The 25,108-nt window shown below is 50.7% G+C and overlaps 13 protein-coding genes across 13 annotated transcripts; 7 read left to right on the top strand and 6 right to left on the bottom strand.

The window, feature by feature from the left end:
- Window positions 1-343: 343 nt before the first annotated feature.
- On the top strand, window positions 344-979 carry TRIVIDRAFT_30123 (uncharacterized protein; the record flags this gene model as incomplete). The annotated part of the gene is made up of 1 exon (XM_014103748.1): window positions 344-979. A coding segment is annotated over one exon (636 nt), but the record flags the coding sequence as incomplete, so codon positions are not given.
- A 548-nt stretch (window positions 980-1,527) lies between these two features.
- TRIVIDRAFT_126853 (uncharacterized protein) lies at window positions 1,528-2,653 on the bottom strand (the record flags this gene model as incomplete). The annotated part of the gene is made up of 2 exons (XM_014103747.1): window positions 1,528-2,416; window positions 2,496-2,653. Coding segments are annotated over 2 exons (1,047 nt in total), but the record flags the coding sequence as incomplete, so codon positions are not given.
- A 2,189-nt stretch (window positions 2,654-4,842) lies between these two features.
- On the bottom strand, window positions 4,843-5,661 carry TRIVIDRAFT_30294 (uncharacterized protein; the record flags this gene model as incomplete). Its single annotated transcript, XM_014103746.1, has 1 exon — window positions 4,843-5,661. One exon carries the CDS (start codon window positions 5,659-5,661, stop codon window positions 4,843-4,845), a length of 819 nt encoding a protein of 272 aa, XP_013959221.1.
- An 843-nt stretch (window positions 5,662-6,504) lies between these two features.
- TRIVIDRAFT_84896 (uncharacterized protein) lies at window positions 6,505-8,568 on the bottom strand (the record flags this gene model as incomplete). Its single annotated transcript, XM_014103745.1, has 4 exons — window positions 6,505-7,727; window positions 7,837-7,985; window positions 8,053-8,086; window positions 8,156-8,568. The coding sequence occupies 4 exons, from the start codon at window positions 8,226-8,228 to the stop codon at window positions 6,676-6,678; spliced, it is 1,308 nt and encodes a 435-aa protein (XP_013959220.1).
- A 903-nt stretch (window positions 8,569-9,471) lies between these two features.
- TRIVIDRAFT_113534 (uncharacterized protein) lies at window positions 9,472-12,152 on the top strand (the record flags this gene model as incomplete). Its single annotated transcript, XM_014103744.1, has 2 exons — window positions 9,472-9,625; window positions 9,832-12,152. Coding segments are annotated over 2 exons (2,475 nt in total), but the record flags the coding sequence as incomplete, so codon positions are not given.
- Window positions 12,153-12,663: 511 nt separating this feature from the next.
- On the top strand, window positions 12,664-15,384 carry TRIVIDRAFT_72226 (uncharacterized protein; the record flags this gene model as incomplete). Its single annotated transcript, XM_014103743.1, has 2 exons — window positions 12,664-12,814; window positions 12,870-15,384. 2 exons carry the CDS (start codon window positions 12,688-12,690, stop codon window positions 14,672-14,674), a joined length of 1,932 nt encoding a protein of 643 aa, XP_013959218.1.
- Window positions 15,385-16,303: 919 nt separating this feature from the next.
- TRIVIDRAFT_220458 (uncharacterized protein) lies at window positions 16,304-17,243 on the top strand (the record flags this gene model as incomplete). Its single annotated transcript, XM_014103742.1, has 2 exons — window positions 16,304-16,922; window positions 16,987-17,243. The coding sequence occupies 2 exons, from the start codon at window positions 16,304-16,306 to the stop codon at window positions 17,241-17,243; spliced, it is 876 nt and encodes a 291-aa protein (XP_013959217.1).
- A 647-nt stretch (window positions 17,244-17,890) lies between these two features.
- On the bottom strand, window positions 17,891-18,492 carry TRIVIDRAFT_30210 (uncharacterized protein; the record flags this gene model as incomplete). The annotated part of the gene is made up of 3 exons (XM_014103741.1): window positions 17,891-18,012; window positions 18,096-18,223; window positions 18,314-18,492. The coding sequence occupies 3 exons, from the start codon at window positions 18,490-18,492 to the stop codon at window positions 17,891-17,893; spliced, it is 429 nt and encodes a 142-aa protein (XP_013959216.1).
- Window positions 18,493-19,383: 891 nt separating this feature from the next.
- On the top strand, window positions 19,384-19,953 carry TRIVIDRAFT_30751 (uncharacterized protein; the record flags this gene model as incomplete). The annotated part of the gene is made up of 2 exons (XM_014103740.1): window positions 19,384-19,550; window positions 19,611-19,953. The coding sequence occupies 2 exons, from the start codon at window positions 19,384-19,386 to the stop codon at window positions 19,951-19,953; spliced, it is 510 nt and encodes a 169-aa protein (XP_013959215.1).
- A 75-nt stretch (window positions 19,954-20,028) lies between these two features.
- TRIVIDRAFT_84891 (uncharacterized protein) lies at window positions 20,029-21,164 on the bottom strand (the record flags this gene model as incomplete). The annotated part of the gene is made up of 2 exons (XM_014103739.1): window positions 20,029-20,696; window positions 20,760-21,164. The coding sequence occupies 2 exons, from the start codon at window positions 21,048-21,050 to the stop codon at window positions 20,136-20,138; spliced, it is 852 nt and encodes a 283-aa protein (XP_013959214.1).
- Window positions 21,165-21,574: 410 nt separating this feature from the next.
- On the top strand, window positions 21,575-22,782 carry TRIVIDRAFT_15810 (uncharacterized protein; the record flags this gene model as incomplete). The annotated part of the gene is made up of 3 exons (XM_014102917.2): window positions 21,575-21,755; window positions 21,820-22,093; window positions 22,164-22,782. 3 exons carry the CDS (start codon window positions 21,575-21,577, stop codon window positions 22,780-22,782), a joined length of 1,074 nt encoding a protein of 357 aa, XP_013958392.1.
- Window positions 22,783-22,967: 185 nt separating this feature from the next.
- Window positions 22,968-23,806, bottom strand: TRIVIDRAFT_168825 (uncharacterized protein; the record flags this gene model as incomplete). Its single annotated transcript, XM_014103738.1, has 4 exons — window positions 22,968-23,197; window positions 23,264-23,569; window positions 23,632-23,651; window positions 23,740-23,806. 4 exons carry the CDS (start codon window positions 23,804-23,806, stop codon window positions 23,015-23,017), a joined length of 576 nt encoding a protein of 191 aa, XP_013959213.1.
- A 307-nt stretch (window positions 23,807-24,113) lies between these two features.
- TRIVIDRAFT_91696 (uncharacterized protein) lies at window positions 24,114-24,896 on the top strand (the record flags this gene model as incomplete). The annotated part of the gene is made up of 1 exon (XM_014103737.1): window positions 24,114-24,896. One exon carries the CDS (start codon window positions 24,723-24,725, stop codon window positions 24,888-24,890), a length of 168 nt encoding a protein of 55 aa, XP_013959212.1.
- Between the last annotated feature and the right edge of the window lie 212 nt (window positions 24,897-25,108).

Genomic DNA, 25,108 nt, shown 5'->3' with positions numbered 1-25,108 from the left:
TGATGAGATTCCGACACTGGCGCTGGAAAAGTTTCTGTATGCCCCGACAGGTGTGGTTGGAGATGCGAATAGCCACCAAAAATGCAAAACATCGCCACAAATTTTACAAAGATGCGTTTTTCATGATACGATGGAGATGTCGAGATCTATTTTTCAAAGGATACAAGAAAATGAAGCAGATTAAAAAAAAGAAAGAAAGAAAGAAAAAAGAAGATGCATTCATTTCCCTCTCAACCATCTGCAGGCGCGGGACGAATCCTTATTGCATCCCTTTGAACTGATGCATTCATTCACCCGCAACCTCTTGGAAATAAGCGATACTAATATTGAATACTGGCTCTAGATTCTCGATAGCTTTCGCTCATCCCTTGCCCCAGAAAAGACTCAGGCAAGCGGAACCAGCACCAGGCGAGTCAAAATCACACACTTGGATCAACTTGATCACCTCGCTGCTCGGCAATTTCGAGCCACCCAAGCGCCCACAATATCCGTGTCTGGCCGTAGTCTCCCGTTGATATATAAGGTAATATCGACGCTCGTCTCGCCGCCCCATTCCATGGCATTATTCGTCCTCGATCTTGACGGCCGCTTCGATGCCACTCGCCTCGCATGCACAGATGACGACTTGCAACACGTCTATGTCCAGCAGCCGCCCTACGACGAAAGCTCCAGCACCAACATTGAACTGATACGATCGCTCATCGCAGATGCCGAGCGCTCCATGGTCTATGAAGGCGCTTCGGCGGTGTCTCTGTCTCGTGAATTTTGGGGCTCGATTGTGCTGGGCGGGTTAGGAGCGGGTGACTTAGTTGCCGGATGGAAAGGCTGGCTTCATGTTGAGCGTGATCACGTTGCAGAGTATTCGATGAGGGTAACTATGGAGGATGCATTTGAAAGACGCTCTGATAGACAGGAGGTCGTTGATACTGCTGGTTGGGCTGCAGCATCACCCTGGGGAAAGTTTACTTTCGATGATTGATTCACGTCACTTATGAACAGCAAAGGGCGTGGATCTTTTAGTTGGTCATGCATTCCATTGAAGACAACAATAATCTATAAGTCCATAGAGAAATCTATCTAGAAGACTGTGTCTAATATCTCATTCTTGTAATGCATCTAATATCAGTGTGATAATCGCTTGGGGGTATAATAAATGGGGCATCAGTCTGGCTGATGAGAAAGAAGGTGTAAAAAGAAGAAAGAAGAAGAGGAATCTAATTATCCCCCATTGTCATGATATAACTGTTTGCCAACTCGCATATTCTGAAACCAGTCTTAAAAAGAGAAAGTGAAAAAGAAAAAAAGAAAGAAAGAGTCAGTCATGTCGCATTAGCGAACCCAAGAGTTTCGATTCCCTCTTTTTTAAACTCCATATACTCCATCTCGTAATGTCTTTCCAGAAATGTTTGCTTCGTTAAATGTTTATGCAGCGACGAGAAAGTCCTCATCAACAATAGCCGGATTGTTCTCGGTTGCAGCAAATTCTGACTGGCCCAGAACGTCTCGCTTGAGCGACGACACCACCTTCTTGCGCATCTCACGCTGAATACCGTGGTTCACGGCATCAAGCACAGTGGACACGGTAGCGCGAGGCTTGTATGTCGGCTCTGTGCCATCCTGATACACGCCCGTTTTGACTAGGATGCTGTACCAGTCGTTGTCGGCAACGTCGTTGATGGCATTGGTGCCACGGATGTCGCTCTCCGGTGTATCACCGACAAAATACACCGTCTGTGGAGGACCAGAAATGCCGTGCTCGGTGCTTCGCCAGGTTTGCATCAGCCGCTCAGCAAATTCAAACGTCGAGACTTGAGGTTTGCCGAATGCGTGTGTGTGCAGCTTGCCCTTGCCGCCGGTGAGGTCTCTAAAGGTGATTTCGAACATGCGTCGGAGAGCGCCCATGCCGAGACGGACATGCTCGTGGGCAGCAGACCAGACGACATCGTTGTGGGAGAAGTAGAATGTAGGACCCTCGTCAAAGGTCTCGCTGCGAGTCCCAAGTCGGCCTCCCTGAGACATAGCCACATCCAGCATGATCTGAATGTCACCAGCCCAGTCTCGAGAGTCGGCAAACACAAAGACGGCATCAATGACAACGTCGTCAAAATCTCGCTCACGAGAGTTGGCGAGCTCCTCGGGCGTCAGCTTCCTGAACGGAGTTGTGGCAGCATTGTGCTTGATGATGTCTCCTGGCGTGACGACGTCTTTGAAGCCGTATCCTTCGGCGACAAGGCGGCATTTCTCGCCCTCGCCTCCAATGACCAAGACTGTGCCGTATTTCTCGGCCATTTCTCTCATGGGAGTGTGTCCGCAAATGAACTGGCCGGGCTTGATCTCTCGCTGAAGTTGGCGTGATAGATCTTGGCAGCGTTCTTCTTCAGTCTTGCCACCGCCGTTGGTAAGAAAAATATGAGGTCTAAGAAAAAGGTTAACGTTAGTCATGTTCTATTAAATGATATGGGAGGTATTGCACGCATGTGAGGAAGCCAACTTACATTTTCATTCCATATTCGTTCTCTCCATCAAGTACTTTCATAGCCTCGATGGCCTCTGGGATCGGTCGCCCGCCTCGGACAAGCACGCCGTCGATATCAAATGCAAAGACGAAAGAGTCGGCAACGACCGAGGAATCGATGGGTGATATGGGAGTTGAGATGCTAGAGACACTATCCCTAGAGCTGTCTGACGATGACAACTCAGGTGAGCTGGGCAACGAGTCGGAATCCGCTACTCTCTGATCAAGATCCTTCTTGACCCTAGCGACATTCTGGTAGAACTCAGTCTGTTGCTCCTTGCTAAGAGTTGCCATGTTGACGGTTTTGGTTATCTCCCGTTACTAGTGTGATGTTTGAACGATCTTGCTAGGTATGAGAATGGTAAGAGTGACAAGGAAATAAGAACTTTTCAAGGTATAAGTGAGTGAGGTTCCTGTGGATGCAATGATTCTACCGTCACGAACGGTGAGGATATCTGGGTCTTTATAGATCTCGCCGTCTCAATCTCGCACTCGATCTCGCACCCCCCTGAGTGCGCCCAGAGTTTCTGGGCCTCTCCACGTGGTTCCACTCGAGCATTGTTGAAGCACTTTCGAGTCATTTCATTCTCCAGGTTTTCTGTCTTCATCTCTGTATTTCGTCAAAAAAGTGGCAAGCAGCGATGCGTCTCCAATTGTTTTACCCACACTCAGGTTCCACACACGTGAAGTCCGCGGGCTATAGTAATGGAAAGATGACGGCGCTGTGGAGAACTGCGCGTAGCCACTACGTAGGCAGGCTGATGAGGCTTGCGGCTTGGGGTTTGAGAAGAGCCTTGGTGAAACTAGAGAATAGCCTAGGAACGAAGAAGCCAAGGAAGCCTCACGGTGATGACAGGTGGCGCTTTGACATGTCATTGGTGGTTACTTGAGTGAACAGGTAGTGATGTTGTATTTCTTTGATTGAGATGCCATACGAAATGCACTAAATAGTTACTATTGCAGTACTTGAGCTATACTTACCCTCCCATGGTATGTATACAGCAGCCTTCGGGTGCCTTGTTATCGGCTTCACGCATGGAAATAGTGGACGTGGGATAGTTGCAGATCATTACCATCTACGTCGTAATAAACACATGCGAACGGCGCTCATAGTGGCGAACGCCAAAAACAGGAGTAACGTACAGTACAAATACGTACCATGACACTCCCTCCAATCGCTCTCCCCGGTCATCGAAAGTGGATATCCTTGGAACTGCCCAGAGGCATTTTATGTATGAGTGAGCGAATGATAGCCAAGTAGCTGATAAGAGCGCAGTGACAGCTGGCTCGGATGAGGTGAGGCAAATGAAGATCTCATCGGCGACGTCTTGCGACCCCTGGACTCGTGTAACACCTGTGGTGGGAGGGGAAGGCAGCCTATTGGCTTGGACAGAACGAAAAATTTTACGAGGAAGAGCGCAGGCTTGGCAGGGTCGGCACGATAAGCAATGCCGTGTTGTGAGATTTTACAGATCACCTTAGGCCGTAGATCTGAGCGACATCTAGGAACAGGAGGATGCACGCCTGCAGCTTCGTGATGCTGGCAGCTAAAGCTACCTGGTATGACTTGATGTCTGGGGATATCTGGGGATGCTTCGAGGTACCACACAGTACCCAAAGCTCGCCAATATTCCGCAAAGATCGTCGTAAGCCTGAGGAGTACTTGTAGACCGCTTCTACTTCGGCCTGATGAATTGTGAAGAACAAGTACCTCCTTGATTGACACATGCAAAAGAAAAAAGCGTCGAGGCTGGCGGTCCCACCGTGACGTCAATCCCGGCCCACATCTTCCGGCGCGGCAGCCTGTAGCTGCTCAAGCTCGGCTCCGGAACGGGGCTGCGGATCCCCACCGGAAACCATCGGACAAGGGTAGCCTTTCTTCCAAGTGCGAGGCCAACAATGAAGACGCAAAGACGGTACCTGTACGGCGGATTGAGGCTCGGAGCATTGCCTGTCTAGGGTGTCTGCAGCATTGCATAGTCTTGATAGTCACCGCTGGCTGTCACAGATTTCAGGGGCCGGCAGGGATGGCGACAGCAAACTGTTGTGGGCTCGAAACACCACGAGCTCCATAATGACATACGGATACTGCGCGCTTTTTCCTTGATTTAGGATTATTTGTTGCAAAAGTACCGCCGCTGTTTCGTGAGACAAACCAACTGATAGTCTACTTGCAGAGTCAAGTAGATGGGATGGATTACCGTTGATGCAGTTGCCATCTTGGGCTTGGAAATCAGATCTATACATGTGTGCAGTAATCCTCACTAACTGCCTGAAACGACGCCTAATTAATTCATAACATAACTACGCTGTACAAGAGACCCAATCTACTGCAAATTGACAAACAGCCCGCCGTCCACCAGCAGCTGCGCACCCGTCACATAACCACTCAGCTCCTCGCAAGCCAGGAAGATAGCCGGCCCCGCCAAATCCGCCGGATCGCCCGTCCGTCCAAGCGGTATCCTGCCCTCCATGTAGTTCCGCTTGGCGTCATCAGCCAGATCCTCCTCGTTCAGCTGCGTGCGAATCGTCCCCGGCAGCAGCGCGTTGCAGCGGATGCCGTATTTGCCCAGAGCCACCGCGGTGCTCTGCATCAGACTCGTCACACCAGCCTTGGTCGGTGTGTAATGCGTCTGCAGGCCGCCGCCAACCAGCGCCGAGATGGACGACATGCCGATGATGCTGCCGCCTGGAGGGCTCTGGTGCAGCGCCATCTGTCGGGCGGCCGCCTGCGTGACGTAAAAGGCTCCGTCGACATTCGTCCTAAACGTCGTCTCGAGCAGATCTGGCGACAGCGTTAGAAAGTCGGCAAAGGTGCACACTCCAGCGTTGGAGACGCAGATATCGAGGCGCTGTGCTGGGCCCGAATGCTCAACAGCCGTGGCCACCAGCTTGGCTGCTGTTGCAACTTGACGCACATCCCCAGCCTCATGAGCAAGGCGACCAGCGGCTGGGTCCTCTGCTAAGATGGCACTCGCTTCAGCTATGAGCGAGTCTAGGTGCACCTGGTCCTTTTCCAGGCCGAGATGGTTGACAACGACGTTGCATCCTTGACGAAGATAGCCGAGGCAGATGGCACGTCCTATACCGGTTGTTCCACCTGTTATAATCGCGGTTTTGCCCGCCAGAAGGCCCTTTAGCGGCATAACGACAATGGTAGTGGCGGCTGTAGTCCTGTATCGATATGAGACGAACTTGGAATTTCCAGATAGACGTCAAGTCCAAGCGGTCAAGTTTCCGTATATAGAGCTTATTTAGAATCAATGTGCCGTGAGATGAAGCCTCTAGGTCTAATAGTAATCGTTTGATGTCGTCTGGTTATGGTTCATAATGCGGGGAAGCCGTCTAATTAAGCGCGTGCAAAAGGTAGATGCGGCGGCTAATGGCCCTTCTTTGCTGGTCAATTGCTTCTTTTACAGATGCTAGATCCGTCGTGAGGCTATTCCGATGGCCTTATAAATGCGGCTACAAGTTGACGAGATCCCTTAATATACGGCAGAAATCAATCCGAGCTCTCGGGGTCTGATAGGGCGAGGAAACCCCGACTAAGCAGCCACCGTTTTGCTTGGCCCACAATACGGTGGGATGGCGAACTATCGTGAAGTTCTGGATCCTCGGAGAGCGGGTCGAAACGCTCGAGGGCCACCGTAAAACTGTTCACGATCTCCTTGAATCGAGGGGAGTGAACGCAAAAAGCGCATACATGCAATCTCAATCTGGTGGGTCACGATGCTTCTTTCGCGACTTTCCCCGAAACTTCCCCAGGTTTTAGCACGATGCAATTTTATGGAGTACTATCTGTAGTATCTGTATGCTTGCTTCTGGGCACTTTACATTCTGTAATCGAGCTTCTATCACACAAGGAATAGAGGTATTTAACCTTGTTCCTCGGCGAGACAAGCAAAACGGGGGGAAAAGAAAATATCGTGTCAATAGCAAAATTGCAATGAGAACCTGGTTTTAAACAAGCTTGTACACATGTCTGAATTCTGATACAACTTTCTTTTGTTATTTAATAGGCTATCTCATGTTGTAAAAACTATTAACAATATTTTTAGCTTTGTGCGCTCGCTTGAATCGCCTGATGGCGCATTCATTATGTACATAGGCGTTCCTAATCACCACCCTCTAAACTTCTTTTTTCTAACCTACATCTTCATTCATGCCGCTGTCGCGTGTTCCACATTGCCATTGCCATTCTGCAGTTTGGCTTCGCCATTCACTGGGGGTGCGGGCTGCTGTACAGGCGGAGGGCTAAGGAGATAGTTCGATGGAATGAGCTTGGAGCGTGCGGCGTTGTTGATGGTCAACCCGAATCCAGGCTTATCCAGGTCGCTCGTTAGAAGATAGCCTTTGGTTGGAATGGGCTCGTCGATGAACAGGTCGCCGAAGACGGGTAAAACGCTCTTGCCATCAGGAGAGTTGGCGAGATACTCTTGAAACGGCGTGTTTGGTTGCGAAATGACAAAGTGGTAGCTGTACGGACCACTGGCATGCGGAACCACAGGGATATCGTATGCCGCGGCCATGGCTGAGACCTTGAGCAGCTCCGTCATGCCGCCTAGCCACATGACATCGGGCTGAATGATGTCAAGATTGCGACCTTCGATGAGTTTTCGGAATCCATAGCGAGAGTACTCATGTTCGCCAGTCGTGAACTTTACCGTTGGGTGCGCACGCTTGATTTGCTCGAAGCCATCAGTGTCATCGGGTGACAAGCACTCTTCCCACCAGTTGATGTTGAATTCGGAACACGCCTTGACCAACTCAATGGTATAGGAGACGTTGAGGCTCATGTAACAATCCACCATGATGGGGAAATCTGGGCCAACAGATTCACGGTGCTTACGCAAAAACTCGACATTTTTGCGCAGTCCTTCGTGGCCTTCCTCTGGGCAGAAAGGAAGCGGCACTTTGGCACCCCAGAAGCCCATCTCTCTGGCTGCTGTTGGCTCGGGACCAGTGCAGTAAAAGTTGAGGCGTTCCTTGGTAGCGCCGCCAATAAGTCGATAGACAGGCTCGTTCCTGACCTTGCCTAGCAAATCCCAGAGTGCAAGGTCGATGACTGAGATAACGGCAATGGGAAGCCCCTTGCGGCCATAGAACATAGAAGCACGATACATCTGCTCAAAGAGCAGGTTTGTGTTTCGCGGGTCAGCCCCGACCAAGAATCGCTCAAAATGCTGGTGAACCAGCCAGCAAGCAGGAGGGCCTAAGAGAAGGAAGTGGGTTAACATCATAGAATCCGACATAGCTCTAGTGTTTTTAAGAGAGATTCTGAAGCGATTCGAGTCAAGAGTCAAACAGCCAGCACTTCTTACCTCCGAAACCAGTTGCAAAGCCAACAGTCCCGTCAGAAGCCTCTATCTCAACCAGAAAGGACCCAAGGACGTTGATGCCCCAGCTAGTACGCGATTTGCGGTACTGAGACCATTGTGAGCATGGCGTAGAGATGTCGCTGTCGATAAGCCTATCGGCGAGTTGGCCAGTCAGAATCGCCCAGAAGTGCAATACGTCTTCATATGAATACTACATACCAGTGGCCTCCTTTAACGTTGTGATAATCACCGCCTATTTCACATCAATGGTAAGGACATGCAGAGTGAGGCCTGAGCTGGCAACATTGAAGTCTGTACATACCAGAGCCTACGCCGCCAATGACGTAGGACCGCACGGCTTTGATCGTGGGGAATTGTCTTACGGAGCCTTGCATGATGGTTAATGGGCAAGTCGACAGAAGGAATAACTTGCAGCAACAGAAAAAGGACGAGATCTGGAGAATTTAATTTGTAGAGATGGGTTTAAGGCGGCTACTGGAGATGCGGGTAACGGTGTACAAATCACACGTGTGGGGTGCTGGTGGTGTTGACGAGCATCGGCATGAGATGACCCGAAGGCCGCCTCATTGGACTGTGACGATTTGTGCTTTGGTCGAACGATGCAGATTCGGACCAGGGACGGACGCTTTACGAGTCGTGAAGAAGAGCTACAAGCGACGTAGATGGCGAATGAGAGGATAGGTAGGTCATATTACCCTGCGAGATAGTAATGTGAGATATAGAACTGGCTGGGATTGATCCATAATGCAGTGAGAACTATCTCTTATGCTGCTGCACAACATCAAACGTTACATGGCATGTTGACAGCCTGCTACACAGCCTGAATGCATGCCTCCAAGTGCTACCGTACACGTTCGATGAATACTACAGTACACGCCTTCATCTGCTGCATCTGCTCAGCCCTACAGCTCTCTTATTGGTTATGCGGGGGGTTTCTAAGCGCTTGGAGTGAGAAAGGCCGGGCACAGTTATGAACAGCCCTATTAGTGGTGGTTTCGAAATAGGTAGTGCGTATAGGTAAGGTACTATGTAGGCATAGCAGTATCTGGTTAGAGGCAATGACGACCTGCAGCCCAGCGAAATCGGCCTCAGCATTCGACAGCCTCCCATGTACATGTACGGAGTATAATATTTCTTGTCCAAAACTTCCCCTTCTGCTCCTCCTCATCTCCCCCAAACCCCATCAGTTCATTAATCTCCACATTGTGGATTCCGCACACTAGCAACCCGCAGTAGCCAGACCTCCGGCTCTCGTCAACTTTGGAGCCACCAATGAGCTGCTCGTCAGCTCTGCCGCGGCCTGGCTGCTCCGTCTCTGCCCCAGGACAAACATCAGCTCCGCATCATCGGCATAGTACATAGTATCATTGACCCGGACGCCCAACATCCTCCCGCTCGTCTTTATCCCGAAATCACACGTGCGCGTGCTCCAAACCATTCTCGCTGCTCGCCGCTCACCGCTCGCCGTCTGTCTGCTCGCCCCGCTCGCCGGCCACCCAATCATTAGGGTTGTCGGTGTCGGATCGTCAATCCACCGAAAAAGGCTTCTTTCTGTACCTTGGGCTCACCTTGCGAGGCTCCGTCTCGTGTCAGCCTGAGGCGTCCGTCATGCGCAGCGGTAGCGAAGATAACAAACGACCGTCGCCGCCGTCCTCCACCTCCGTCGCTGATCGCCAGCCTGACCCCGACAGCGACGACCAGAGCGACAATGACGCGGATCCTACCTCTCAGACAGCCAAGCGCAAGCGGCCCATCTCTGTTTCGTACGTTTGTCGTCCCAAGTCCTCCTCGGCGTCAATGCGTGTCCTTGTGTGGAATTCAGCCCTGGCGCGAAACCCTGGTTGGAAATACGACACCATGACTTGAATGTTCCTTGAATCGAGGCTACAACAAGCTGAATCTCGCTTGATTTTGTTCCAATCGCAATCTGTTGCTAACCACTTGCTTGACAGATGCGAGTTATGCAAACAGCGCAAGGTACCATTCTTTCTTCACATCTCTCCACTCCCCAGTTACTCGAAAACTTTACTTTATCTAACGCGTTTTCTCGTATCTTACAGGTGAAATGCGATCGGGGCCAGCCCTCGTGTGGTTGGTGCAAGCGTCATGGCCAGAAATGCGAGTACAAGGAACGAAAACCGCCGGGGTTGCGGGCGGGTTTTGGAAGGTTTCTGGAGAATCGAAGCCGTGAGATGGAGCTGAGGCTGGACAAGATGGAAGAGATTCTGCGGAAACACTCTGAATTGCTCCAAACATCACCACTGCCGTCGCTCCGTCCAGAAAACTCCGAAATCGGTGGCCAGGCTGGACGCCAAAATCTTGCGAGCGATCACGATACCCAAAGCGAGGCCAGCAATAATTTGGGCTCATCAAAGCTCTATCAGACATCTCACATGAACAACAATTTGTTCTACAATTCTCATCCAAACAATGGTCCTTCTGGGCCTGGGTCTGCCGAGCAGGCCCACAACGAATATCAAGGCCGAACGCCTTTGCCTGGTGGCTCCATCTCCGGGCCCGTACCAGACCTTCCGGCTCAGCAAGGCATGGCCATGTCGACGGTTACGCCTACACCAGGCGCGGCCTTGCCTTCTACCGATGCTGATGACTTGCCGCCCTACAATCTAGTGTACAATCTAGTGGACCTGTACTTCAAGCACATCAACACTTGGTGTCCAATACTTCACCGAAGGACTACTCTGGATAATCTGTTTGGAATCTCGGATCTTCAAGAGGCGGATAGAATACTACTGCATGCCATAGTTGCGACCACTATGAGGTTCTCCAGCGACCCTAGGCTTACTGATGAGAGGCGGCAGCATTATCACCGCGTCTCAAAGCAGAAAGTCTTGCTTTACGGCATGGAAAACTCATCTGTCAAGTCACTTCTGGCATTGCTCATCCTCGCCCTAGATCTGTGCGGCAGTAGCAATGGCCCTCCAGGGTGGAATATAATGGCCCTCATCACCAGGTCGGTGGTTCAGCTGGGATTGGCCGTCGAGACCAATTCTTTTAGTGTGGCCCCTCACTATACATCGATATACACTCTTCGCGCCATGATTCTTCCCGAGCCCAAAGATTTTATAGAGGAGGAATCACGCAGGAGGCTATTCTGGATGATATATCTTCTCGATAGATACGCAACTATTGCTACTGCCTTTGAGTTTGCGCTGGCTGATACGGAGATTGACCGAATGCTTCCTTGTCGTGACGACTTGTGGATGGAAAACCAAAAAGTAGAAACGCGATGGTTCGTCACGAGCGCTCAAAGCGTTGATGAGACTCACCAGCAGACACTTGGGAGACCTGAGAATCTGGGCGCTTTCGCCTACTATATTGAAATCCTTGGAATTCTCTCCAAGATCCACAAGTTCTTGAAGCAGCCAGTTGATATCGGCAAGCTTACCGACGTCGAAAAGTGGCAACTTCGCTACAAGGAGCTTGACAAGGAACTTACATCCTGGAATTTCGCCCTTCCCGGTGAGTTTGGAAACATGGGCAAAGTTTTTCAACCAGGAAGCAGAAATCTCAACTGTAATTGGATTATGCTCCATGCGACTTATCATACGGCCGTCATTCGACTTCATTCTTCAGCCGCCTACCCAACGACCCGGTCAGCCATCTTCACGCCATCATTCAGTGCGGCACAGAGATGCCACGGCGCCGTCGAAAACATATCTGCCCTAGGGGATTTTGTTGTGAACAATGGCTTCCTACCAAAACTAGGCCCGCCATTTGCCTTCACAATTTGGGTTGCTGCACGGGTGCTTCTGGTCCATGGTTCTACGGTCGAGCATAAGCTCTCGCCCCAAATTTCCTTCTTTGTCGACATTCTGCGCGAAATGGGACGGTACTGGCCTGTAGCTGCTGGATACTCTGGGCTATTGCAACGAGTACTTGATGAGCATCGAGACAGCGAAAGACAAGGCAACGGAGTCACACCCAGCTCGGTCAAAATCTTAGCCGACATGCGTCGGACGGCCTTTGATCTAGATTTTCTAATATCGCGACAGCCCAGAAGTGGCCCGCAGAGCCACGGTCATATAGGAGGCATGACTCCCTCGAGGACACCAGCACAGAACGAATTGGAGTATCTGGACGTTTTCAACTTCTTCAACGTCCCACGGTTGCCATTTGGCGGAGAGAACCTTTCTGGAGCCTCCGAAGGCCTAATGCCAAACGCCGACATACCTACGGGAAACGCGAGTCTGGATCACCCTCAATACCAACCAAATGAGTTTAACATCACCAACTTCATGATTGATGCCAACAGCGACTGGCTCTTTAAAAATGAAGGGCCAACATTCTGATCCAAAATTAGGAGAATCAAGCTGATTCAAGGCATTATTTCTTGTCTTCGTGGTGGTTTTTCTTCTTCTTTGGCATGCATGTATATACTTGTCGCCGGACTGAGAATTTGAGATGTCCGGGCTAAATTGATACCAAAAATGGCTACATATGTAGACTTCTATTGTAATCGGGGTTTCTCAAGCATTGCTTTAGTATTATATATTATTACACCTCTGGTCCAGGAGGAAATGCTACCAGAAAATAACATGACATCCGTGTGTTTGTGCTGCCAAACGTCAAGTACCTTGGAGAGGCAAAGTGGATCCATTTTTGGGTCTCAAATAGAGGCGCTTCTGAGATAAGATAAGGCGCTTCTATTCCACTTTAGTACTCACCGCCCGGCAATATTCCAAAAAAAAAAATTATTCTACCACTAGCAGGCGGCCCATTGATATCGGATATCTAGACTTTTGAGTCTGCTTGATTGTCTCTAAATAATCAATTTCGATTGCTTGTTGTGAAACAAGCAATACGTCAATCAAAATGGCTACCAAACCCCTTACGCACAATAGCAAGAGGAAGGTTGCCTCTGACGGAAAGGAGAAAGGTGATTTCAAGAACAAGAAGCCTCGTTTGGAGGAGACATCAAATGGGAAGGCATCTGGATCAGGTATGTTTAATTCCTCTCCCGTCACATTGTTGGCTTGTTACTCATTCAGTATTAGAGCAACAAACTTCTCGAGAGTCGCATGCGAAACAGAAGCAACTTGCTCTAGAGCGAAAAGCTGCCAAACCTTTAGCCGATGAAGTTCAGCGAACCAAGAAGATCTGGGAACGATTGCGCCTCAAGTCCCACGTTCCAAAAGATGAGCGACAGCAGCTGGTGGCAGAACTATATGGAATCATCACCGGCCGCATCCGAGATTTTGTCCTGAAGCATGACGCTGTCAGAGCTGTTCAAACTGCGATCAAATACTCCACACCAGAGCAGCGAAAACAGATTGCGCAGGAGCTCCAGGGAACCTATGCGCAGCTTGCCGAAGGACGCTATGCCAAGTTTTTAATCGGAAAACTTCTCGTCCACAATGACGACGAAATCCGCGACATCATCATCCCCAACTTCTACGGCAAAGTTCGAAAGCTCATAAACCACTCCGAGGCCTCGTGGATCTTGGATGACATTTACCGGACGGTCGCGACAAAGGAACAGAAGGCCCTGTTATTGCGCGAATGGTATGGTCCCGAATTCACCCTCAAGGAGTTGACCAAGGACATCAAGGCAACTTCGGATCTGAAGCAGATCTTGGAAGATGAACCGAGCAAGCGAGGACCCATCATGAAGAGTTTGCTGGACCTCATCAACTCACTTGTCCAGAAACGAATGACCGGCTTCACTATGCTGCACGACGCAATGCTTCAGTATTACACAAATACACAGCCAGGATCCGAAGAATTCAACGAGTTTATGGAATTGATCAAGGGCGATGAGACGGGCGATTTGCTGAAGAATCTTGCCTTTACCCGTTCTGGTGCAAGAATCGTCTGCCTGCTGCTGGCGTACGGTACGGCCAAAGATCGAAAGGTCTTACTGAAAGCTTACAAAGATACCTTTACGTTGATGTCGGGAGATCAATACGGCCACCTCGTGCTCTTGACAGCCTACGATGTTATCGATGACACTAAGCTGACCTCGAAAGCTATTTTCCCGGAGCTTGTTGGAGAAAAAGAGGAGGAGGTTGCACAGAACATTGTCGCTGCTGCCAACAACGCTAATGCCAGAATTACTCTTCTCTATCTGCTCGAAGGATTTTCCAAGTCGCTGTTCCCTGCCAGCAACGCTTATGACTTGGATGTGCTGAAGGAAGTTCACGAGATCCGCAAAACCACAAGCAAGAAGGAGGATGACGTTCGACGCAAAGAACTTTCAGCAGTGCTATCGCCATCCTTGATTGATGCAATTGCCGCCTCGCCTTCTGACCTCACCTCAACGCCATTCGGCTGCCAGTTTGTCGCCGATGTTCTCCTTTCTGGAATCGGAGACAAGCAAAAGGCGCTGGAGGCCCTTGCTCAGTCTGTTAGCGGTAGCCCCAAGCAAGAGCCGTCAGAAGACGAAATTGCTCCTAGATCGCACATTGCCAATACACCTTTTGGAGGCCGAATGCTCAAATCTCTCATCCAAGGTGGCCGTTTTGACAGGGCCACTGGCAAGGTGAAGCTGGTTGAGCCGCCGTTGGGCTTTTCTAACATTCTGTACCCCGTCGTGAAGAAGCACATCATGGATTGGGCTACTGGGCCAAGTTCATTTGTCGTGGTCGCTTTACTTGAGAGTGAAGAATTCACTAGTGCAGAAGAATTGAAGAAGACACTGAAGAAGAACAAGAAGGAGTTGCAAAAGGCGGCGACCGAGCCAACCGCGGAGCAAAAGGCTGCCAAGGAGGCTAGCGAGGGTGATGAGGCTGGGAAGAAGGGCAAGAAGATGGAGGCGCCCGTGGGCAACAAGGGTAGCAAGCTGCTGTTGGAAAAGCTGTGAAGCAGTACTGTGGATCAGCCGCAGATGGTCATCATATTCCCCATATCCTCAACGGAGCATGTAGCGAGAGCCACGTCTCCTATCAGCTCTATTCTTTCATTGCAGCAGCCTAATATAATGATTTTCAAGTGTTCGCAAACCTGATAACTGCCTTGAGGTGGAATGGATATATTAACCAAGAGTGAAGAAAAGAAAGACATCCAGCAAGGCGAAAGTTATTGTCACGAGGCTGTTTGTAACACAAAGCAAAGTATAGCGGGGAGGAGGTGATGCCTCGGTTGGTTTGCGTTTTGGATGTCTGCGAGGAGCCGAGTTGTTTGTTCCATGACGAGTCGTCCCCTGGCGAGTTTGAGATGTGTATGCCAGAGAACACTAAGAATATCGACATGTACAGCACAGGTACCACTCATGATTCCACTGGGGGGGTCACACAAAGGCAAAGGACCTGATGGAGGTTGGTCGGCGAAGCAGAGTAAGGAAAGCTGGGGATCGCAGATTGGTCCGAGTTGCTGCTCACGAGTTTCCGGATGCGTTTGGTTGTTGCTGAATGAGGCGATGCAAGGAGCTCCAAGAATAGAATTGGGAGAGGGCATTGCATGTTGGTAGACGGCAAAACTCGTATATTTTCGAAATGCTCAAAGAGATGCAGAGTAGTCGCACTTAGTCAACGCGTCGTAGCACAAGAAATCAAGGCAGAAGATCAAGAAACGAGGCAACCCCAACTCCACACTTGGCATGACAGAGATGCGGCCTCGCCGTTGGGTAACAAAGAACCGTCTCTGCAAGTGATTGGGCGCCTTGTTCCCTTTCTAACAATACAATACAGTACAATACAATTCGGCCGATGGCAGAATCAGGGATCATTTTCCCGCTGTTTAGGCCCTCGTTTCGTTTGTCTCCCGCCTGACGTCTGCGATTGTTCACCCTCAAGGTTCGCACTTACAGGCCTCCAAGTGTCAATCAAACGGGTGTTTTTACTTCTTCCTCGCTCAATTTCTTCTTCTTCTTTTCAATGATTTTTATTCCATCCTGATGAACCTCCGCGTCTATTTACTATAACGCTTACCGAGCCTTTCCCGCCCCCAACCGCTGCACGACCTTGGCTTCGCTTGACTCTGCATCACTGCATCACCAAGGCATTCTTCTTCATTATTCTTTGCCTTTCTCGCCCACCTGCATTTCTCTTCTTTGGAGTGTCTTCTGCCAGCTGTTCCACACAGCTACAGGCAGGAGACTTGCCTGAGAACAAGCTCTAAGACGTCGAATGTGACCTAGATGATTCGCCAGGGTCCTGAAAGTGCCAGCACAACCTTTGCCAGCTGGCCAGCAGGCCGACTTGATTGGCTCGCCCGCTCCATCTGCGTTTGGTAAACGACATAAAGGAAGAAAGAAAGAAACGAAGAAGAGTAGAAGCAAAGTTTCCTTTTTGTTCTCTCCTGCGGGAAGAAGAAACTTAACCGTCGCCATCGCCCCTCATCCATAATGTTCCCTGGCGTCTTTGTTTCTCGTCAAGAAGACCGCTGTGAGCCCGGCACAACGTTTTACGCCTGTAGTATCAACAATTTTAGAGGATGTTGCTCTACGGATCCGTGTGCCTTGCCTTTTTGTCCAGACTTTCCTGGAACAGAGATGCGCCCCAAAGACGGCAATGAGGATGATAATTCAACAACCTCGAAGCCTGAATCTGATGAGGCGACGCCAACTCCAGCTGACGATGATCAAAGCCAAGAGACAGAGTCAGCGGCCTCGTCGGAGACATCCGTAACCATGACGGACTCTGGCATAACTCATACGATCCCAAACAACTCGATAGTCACAATCACCAGGCACACAACCATCACTACGGGCAGACCACCAACGACCTCCTCACGCTCCACCAACACCGCACCAGCGACAAGCGGCACGCCAATCTCAGTATCAAGCACAGTGTCGTTGTCGGGAGTACTACCATCCTCACCCACTGCTAACAACGCCACAGCAACCCCATCTGGGGCCCCAGGGGCAGGGTCTCTGTCGGCAAGAGCCATCGCTGGGATAGCTGTTGGCGGTGCCACTCTCATAGCCATCGCCGTGGTCCTGATACTCGTGCTAGTACGCCGCAAGAAGCGTCGCGAATTCGAGACCAACTCCATTTTCCCACAGGATAACAATCGGGATGAAGTCGTCGAGGAAAAGCACTTCCCCAATACCGTATCAACTCACACCACGGGCACCCAAGGAAGCAGTGATCCCTTTGCCGCCTTTGGAGGTGAGACTTGCTCCCGTTTGCAATCATGGCCTCGTATCCGTCTTTTCTCACTAACAAGTCCTAGGTCGAGCAGATCAACCCGAAGATCCATACCGACCAGCTAGCGGTGCGTTTGAGATGGACGGGACCAGTGCCGCCCCAGTAGAATTGCCTGCCATGAGCGCCTCGAGTCCAGGCGCGACTGCTCCCAAGGCATCTCGCCTTGAGCCCGTTCAGGAGGTCACCCCTACGGACCCTCATGCTAACCTTACATCGGTACCGGCAGATGATGGCAAGCCGTTGTATGTCAACCACTGGAATCAGTACAAGAACATGGGATAAGATGTAGAGAAACGGATCGGATAGGTGTGGAGTGGGAGTAATAAGAAACCGGCATAGCAGTGACGATGCTTCTCGAAAAAGAGAGAAGAGAAATGAAGAAGGGCTGCCCGTTAATCATGTGTGAAGAATTTCATATTGCAAATTCGGAAGGTAAATTCTGGCGTTGGTACAGCTGTGCTTCATTAAGAAGGAGCAGCAACAAGGCGAAAGGGGATCTGATACAAATCAATGTTCAAATAACAATCGTTTTCTTTGTCTTTCATACCAACTCTGCAAGTTCTAGGGCAGGCACAGAGTGTACCTAGTCGACACCATAATATAATCGAATTCGTTTTCCCACAGATTATCAGGGGTATTTAGCTGCCCGGCCGTACTTTTACAATTGTCCGCGTGAAAAACAAATTATATGACCTTCTCCCAAGCGCCCAAGTAACAGGAAAAGAGAAAAAAAAAAAGTTGGAAAAAAAAAAAGCAAAAGAGAAAGATAATGCAAGTACCTGCAGCCCTGATCCGTCTGTATCCATCCGTCTTGCGGATCCGTATATCAGCAGTCTAGTATTCTCGGCTCCTCGTGGCGCAATATATCAACGATTCATGATGGCCATATAACCAGGTAGAGAGACAAAACGTAAACCCTCCCCTCGACATCATCGGTTCTGGAGCTTCGAAATCTCATCTAGCAGGTCTTGTAGGTCCTCATCCTTGATCTTGTCCGCTAGAGACGGAATCAGCGTCTTGGCCTCGTCGGCGTTTTCGCAGCAAAGCGACCCTTGTAAGGAAACCAATTGTTAGCCATTCTGTCATATATCCCCCTTCCCTTCTCTTCTCGCCGCATTCTGGGGGGTGTGGTACCAAGCTGTGCGCGTTCGAACTTCGCCAGGTCCTTGTGCGCACTCAGCAGGCGTTCAACGGCCTCGACGTTCTCCTTCTGCGTGAAGCGCGCAAAGTGATCCAAGTAATTCAGAGTTTGGTTGAGCATCCTACAAAGGAGGTGATTCCACGGTCAGCCATCTATCAAAGAGAGCGCCTCCTCCTCCTCCAACTAAAGGAACCAATCATTCTTCACATACTCCGTCTCGTTCACGTTCTTACGATCGTTTCGGCGCTTCGCGACCAGCGCATTGAGGACAAGCGCGGCTTCTGACAGAGTAAGAGTGTCGACGTGCTGAAATTCGCCCAGGTTCAGCGTCGCAGAGGCTTCCTCGTTGCCTGGCGGAGGAGGCTTCGGACGTGACGTGCGATTCGACATGGTTCCTCTGTATGTGTCGGGAACTGTACTGCAGTCTCTAGAAACCGACGGGCGATGCGAAGGAGAGTGCAATCGGGGCCGCTCTTTACGAATTCAAAAGACTGAGCAATCCCCGGAACATGCCGCTGCACAATGAAGCTCAATGGGGTGAGACTCTCGCAAAGTTCTGGCGACCAGCCGCTTTCTAAGCCTGTGGTCCCTAGGCAACAGATACGGTTTAGTGGCAGCCTCAGGCGCGTTTAACTTTACCTCAATAGGACTAGCCCGGCCGCTGCTGTATCTCTCGCTCCGTGGTCCGTGCTATTTCTCCGTATTGCAACTGCAACTGCATGCTGATAGTTTCAAGGCGCAAAGTGTACTTGTGTGATAAGATTTGGTCAAAATATAAAGAATCTGATTGGGATCCGTACTTTATTGAGTGTAAAGTTGCTTCCACCAAACCCAATTGTTGTTTGCCTCTGGGAACTTTGATCGGAGACGATATATACGGTCTATTTCCAGGAGACGATCCCATCTCGAGCTAAAAGCAGCGACGCTCTGTTCCACGGTCGCCATCTTCCCACCAGCAACGCCGTCGCTTGAAGGTGGCTTCAAGGCAGCCCATACTCTCTTCGATCAACAGCGCACGGAGGATACGATATATAAGGCCGCCGAAGAGGAGATAACGCATCAAGACAGGCTCAGGGGTGGACACAAGGTATGCGAACCCTTGCAGGTGGAAATGTCGGCCTGCTTCGTTCAGACATGAGCACCGAACTCACTCATCCCAGGATTCATGGTCTCACCTATATGGATTCATGAGCCTGCAAGGGCCTTATAGAACACCGCATTCCGCATCTACTCATACCCCAACTCAATTTACAACATGTATGTGCACATGCCCTGATTTCCATGAGCTGGACCCCGCCAAAGCTAATTCATATCCCACGTAGGACTGTCTTCTCTCTCATCATCATCAACAAGGCCGGAGGTCTGATATACAACAAGACATTCCACGAAGGCGGCCTCAACAAAATCAGCACAAATGACTATCTCGTACTAGCCGGAACTTTTCACGGGTAAGATGTCCGCTATTGAAGACAAATCTCCTTCAGAGGCTTATTTCTCCTTGTCTCTAGTGTTCATGCTATCACCGCGCGCTTGAATCCCGTCAAACCAGTCGCAACCCCCCCTACTCCCGGCACCAATGAGCTACCGGGCCGGCCAGAGCCTTCATCTGGACTAGAGGTCTTAGAGACAGAAAACTTCCGCATGCAGTGCTTCAATACTCTGACAGGCACCAAGTTCCTGCTCTTCACCGAGACCACCCAGACTAATGTGGATGTGACCATCAAGAGGATATACGACTTGTACGCTGATTACGTCATGAAAAATCCCTTTTATTCTTTGGAGATGCCCATACGATGCGACATTTTTGACAGAAAGCTACTGTCATACATCAGAGAGATTAACAACCGGTGAGAAGGGAGTCGCTAGGGTCGGCAGCTTGCGTGGAGTGGGAGAATCGGGGCATCAAACATAGACTCAATATCCAGTCCTCAAATTAATCGTGATTATCATGTCTACCGTTCTCCTCTAAGGTTCCACTGGAGCTGGATATTTAGTATACACTTTTAGTCAAGGCACCAAGACCGTGATGCGCATTAAGAAGTATCCATCTTATCACCGCGGTCCTTGTCCTTGTCCGCACCACCTCCACTGCCACTGGCTTCGTTCTCTTCCTTGACACTTTCTAGAGACGCCTTCTTCGCTTCCTCTTCTTGTTCTTTTGCCAACTTCTCTTGCCTGGCCTTCTCTTCCTCCATGCTCATGCGCAGAGCAAGAGCCAGCTCGGGTTCAATCGCCGGATCAAATCCAAACTCGAACTCATCGTTGCCACCAGCACCGCCGGCGCCCGCTCCAGCCCCTTCGCCAAGCATAATGGGCGTCGAGATCAGCTGGTCACTCAACAGCTTGCTGCTGGGCGGGATGACCACCAAGTGTGAACCCTCGTTGCCTTTGACAGCCTCGTTGAATGCCTGAAGCTTCTTCTGCGTGGCGTCATCGTCGAGGTCACCGAACAGAACGAAATCGACGGAAATGTTGCCTTTCTTCATCTTCTTAGCTAGCTGCACTAGCTCCTTCTCCTGGTCTTCGACGGGGGAGCAAACAAATGCTATTATTCGTTGGCGCTGGGATCGGTTCTGTCGGTGCTTGAGGGCGAGCTATGGTTCCAAGTTAGCGCACACAAGTCATCACGACATGTATGTACAACGGCAACACTATACCGTCGCAATTTGGATGCCTGTCTTTAGGTGAGACGATCCACCAATCTTCTTCTTTGTCCTGTGCAGGCCTTCCAGGATCTTGCCCTGCTCTGTGGTGAGGGTGACGAGCACTTCGGGGCCTTTCCCACCCATGCTCATCAGGCCGACAGATGACTCCGGGTTGCCCTGAGTGATGCTTTGAAACAGCACATTTACGGCGTCAACTTGTGAGTCAAATCTGGTTGGCTGGTAGTCTCCATTTCGGCTGCTTTCGCTGTTGTCCACAACCACCATAACAGCCTCGAGAACCATTGTAGCTGCTGATGAGGGCGCCGGGCCACTAAATCGTTTATTTGGTGACTTTGGGTATGGTATTCACGTCCGGAGACTCGATTTGCTGTCGGAGAGAGGGGGTGGAAGTTAGGGAGTCAAGGAGAGGTAGAGAGCTAAGTTGGTAATTTGATGTTCGGCAATCTGGTGTTGGAGCTTCGAGTGTCGTAAGGCCGGTTCAGCCTGGTAGGTGCAAGATCGGTGCATGCAGAAATGCTAGTAGGTTAAGTAACTATACCTAATGCTAAGCACCATTGCGCGTAATGTTGTCCCACTATAGGTACTAATACAAAATCGCTAACAAGCCTATTATGCGGGTCATCTTGTTTTGCTTACATAACGCATAGGTCACTCATTCATTTGGTTTGTTTACTTTCAAGTCATTGTTCCACTTGACGCACGGCCTGATGCACGCATTCGCACTCCCTTATTTGCATTGCAATTCCTGATCTCCCTCTCACCACAAACACATTCAAGGAGAGGCAAATTACACACAACCAAGAGCCATGGCTCCTACACGACCAAGAAAGCAGGGCTCGACCGAGTCGAGCTCTTCGCAAAAGAAACACGCGACATCGAGCGGCTCCGATACCCCTTCAACACCACAACGAACCCCCATCAAGAAACAACAGGCGGGGATCACCTTGCAGCAGAAGCAAGCCTTGATCGAGAACCTGCGACTAGAAAGTACGCGATTCCGGCCTCCGCATGTATCAAAACACGCTGACATTTGCATTTTCTTGCCTCTCAGTCACTGAGCGAGCCCGTAGACTACGCGCCCAATATCATCTCCAAGCGCAGGGCCTCAGGTCGCGAATTGAAATACGTCTCAACCGGATACCAACTGCACTCAGGAAGGCCACTATGGGCGACCTACTCCTCAAATACGCAGATCAGGCGCAACGGGGGCCCAATCGCCCGCTACCGCTTCCCGTCAAAGATCTGCCGATACTTCCAAGTCCTCAAAAGCCTATCCACCAAACCACTCGCGCGCCACAGGTTGGACGCGCCCAGAAGCGGTTGAGGTGAATTGCGTCTAAATACGCCGTACTTGTTGTTTCTCTTTCTTTCCTTCTAGACTAACTGACCTACTAGCAATGAAATTACTATGGATAAAGAGAATGAGCTTCAAAAAGGCGAGCGTCCTAAGAAGAGAGCTCGCGGCTCAGATGCTGGGCAAGTTCGCCCAGTACAGGTGTTATCACCTACCTCGTCCAACTCTCGTTTGGCAAACCGCAGCCGCGCAACATCCCCCACCAAGTCATATCTGTATAAATCCAGCTCTCCTCTGAAGACTGGCAGCCCATCTCGACCGGCAATTGCCACAAGTATATCAGATAAAGCAGCGGGGATGCGCACTGGAGGGTTCAGAAAAGTCACTACAACGTCCAACTCAAGCTCGAGCTCTAGCGGAGCAACACCGGCAGCGGCAGCGCGGACAAAGCGCACCGCAACGGCCATACCTAGAGGCCTTCGAGCTAAAGCCGGAGCTCGAACGACACGCAGGGCTAGTGACAATACCGAATCGAGTGACGGAAGCGCAAATACAGTGCTTCAAAAGACTGCAGGGAAGGGCAGTGGTACAATTACAAGAAAACCAGTCCCGGGGAGTGCAAAGAAACCCATTTCAGGAGGGATAGCGAAGTCAACAGTGAAAGCAGGAACCGCTATGTCGACCACTGCTACGGGGAGGACACTAAGGAAGAGAGGATGAGGATATGGGTTTGAAGCTTGAGGATTTCGGGAGTGTTTGGCATCAGGAAATTTTGTGTTAGAAGCCTCGGCAGCAGGCAGCCGGTAGGCATGATTTGTGGGAAACGGTTCAAGTGTGTTCTTATTGACACGGAGGGGAAACGGAGTTTGGGCATGTAGCAACACTATGCATTGTTGGACGAAAATCAGCGGGAATCAGGCGTTTTATTTCGATTGATTGCTTATAAGGAATATCATTTCTTCTTCTTGTCATCAACTAGCTCGATGTTGTCTTCTGGTACATCCTTGTACTTCTCCAGGATGAATTCTTCTAGTTCGTCGCTTACGTCTCCCTGAACGACAATTTCTTCACCGCCGCTGGGAAGCTTTGTCACAGAGGATCCTGTTGCAAACTTCTTTCCGAAATCCTTGGCAACCTAGAGCGAAATAACGGTTAGCGCTATTCCACTGTCAAAGGACGAGGCTGTACCAAGCAAACACACCTTTTTCAGATCCAGGCCGAACGCCTCCAGACCAATGACAGCCGTGACAAACTTTTTCTTGTTTCTCTCGATTCGCTTGATGGTTACGACGCTCGTGGCCAGCTTGGTAGCCTGTTTCTGCTCTGCGGCCTCGGCTTTGGCGGCCTTCTTCTGCGCGTCCTTGGCAGCTCTCTTCTGGGCATCTATCGAGAGAGACGAGGCGGCGGCCTCTAAAGCCTCCGGGGACCATATCCTCTCATACATGGCCGGCTGGTGCTTCTCTAGCCATTCTTGGCACTTCTTGACAGTGCCTCCATACTCGCAGTACTACTTGGTTATAGTTGAGCTCGAGACATCAAAACAGCGGGACTTTGTCGATTTTTTCATACCTCTGGAGGCAGAGTACACACTGCAGCAAGAGCACGGGTTAGAACCAACAGTCATGACGATTGAGCGCCTGGGAGAAAATATTCAGGGGGCAAAGGGACCTGTCGTACCTCCGCAGTAAATCACATTTCTGCTCTGGAGCTCCACGGGCGCTTCGGGCTGTTCTGTGTCTGCCATTGTTGGTTGCAGACGCTGGCTGTTCTGGAGCTACAGGAGCAAGACGCGTGCACCCTCTCCTTGTCTTCTCGTCAAGTCACAACCAGACCCGTGGCGGGGTAAATTCAGCGATGCATGGCGGGGCTCGACTTTGCTGGCGACGTCAATTGCTAGGGGTACATGGCAAATGTACCTTCGTACCTCGCGGCGCTGCTACCGGGTTCCTCCGTACTGGTGCAGTGGCTGGACACCTGAGGCCAGAAAGCACCAAAACGTTCACGTCAATACGAACTCCTCGTACTTACACACGTATCCATCGAAGACGTGTCGCAGTGCTAGCCGCCGTGACTGTTGTACAAGTAAAATGAGGAAATCATCACTCTTTTGTGCTGTTGACGACTTTATCTTACAGCGCTAGCAGCCTCTTCACCCAGTGATGAAAAATTCCTGGTGCATACCCGCGTCAGTAGCGCTGGGCGGTCGACGGTCAGCACACTGAAGCTGGCGGGCATCTACAGCAAGTGCTGCGACAAGCTTATCTTCCAGCTTCATCGTCTACCTCAGCCACTTCATTCTGCATCAATATCCGTTGTCACTTGGTTGCGAGCAAGGTTCCCAGGCGTCAACAACAAGCGATCTCGTCTATTGGAATTGGCGTTGCAATAATGCCTCCCCAGCTGCAGCTGCACCCTGGTGACGACAAGCATGTTAGCCGCCCAGCTTAGGCGGAAGCCATCGCCATTGGTCATTTCTCACGCTCGACTCCCCACGACGGCCAGAGTGTGTGTGCAGACGCCAGCCAGTCATCGCCGTGCCAAGACGGCGGCCAGAGAAATGTCTAAATATAGCAGCAGACATCGACAGCTGATTGGGCGCTTTCTCTCAATAGTGGCTTGACCACGATCTCGCCTACGATGGACATCGTTCACATCGGGTCATGATGTCCTTCAAGCCGCCCTCTGTCGAGGCATGGATGTCAGGATCAGATGCGCTGGCGCGGCGTCATTACCTGGCACTTTGCTCTGTCGCCGTTGCTGTCCGCCGCATCACCCTGTGCCCAATACGCACCGCCTCGTCATACGAGCAAGAGCTGGGCCGTCCATAGGCGCCGAGGAACCTGTAGCCGCCCATCCCCAATCGAGCGCCATCTACGGAGTAGCTTTCTAATAAGACCCAACCTTCCCGAACCAACAGCGTCGGCATTTCTGTCTCTTTGCCTATACTTCTCCATTCTCTTCTTTGCGGCGTTGTCTGTGTGCAGTAATAGACGCTTTGTTGATCGAAGCAGCCCATCGTTCGAGCTTTTGCCTATCGTCGCCGGCC

The sequence above is a fragment of the Trichoderma virens genome (genome assembly GCF_000170995.1).
Source record: "Trichoderma virens Gv29-8 chromosome Unknown TRIVIscaffold_4, whole genome shotgun sequence".
In the NCBI taxonomy this organism is placed as follows: Eukaryota; Fungi; Ascomycota; class Sordariomycetes; order Hypocreales; family Hypocreaceae; genus Trichoderma; species Trichoderma virens.
Note: the sequence above shows the minus strand (reverse complement) of the source record. Positions and strands in the feature narration are given on the sequence as shown.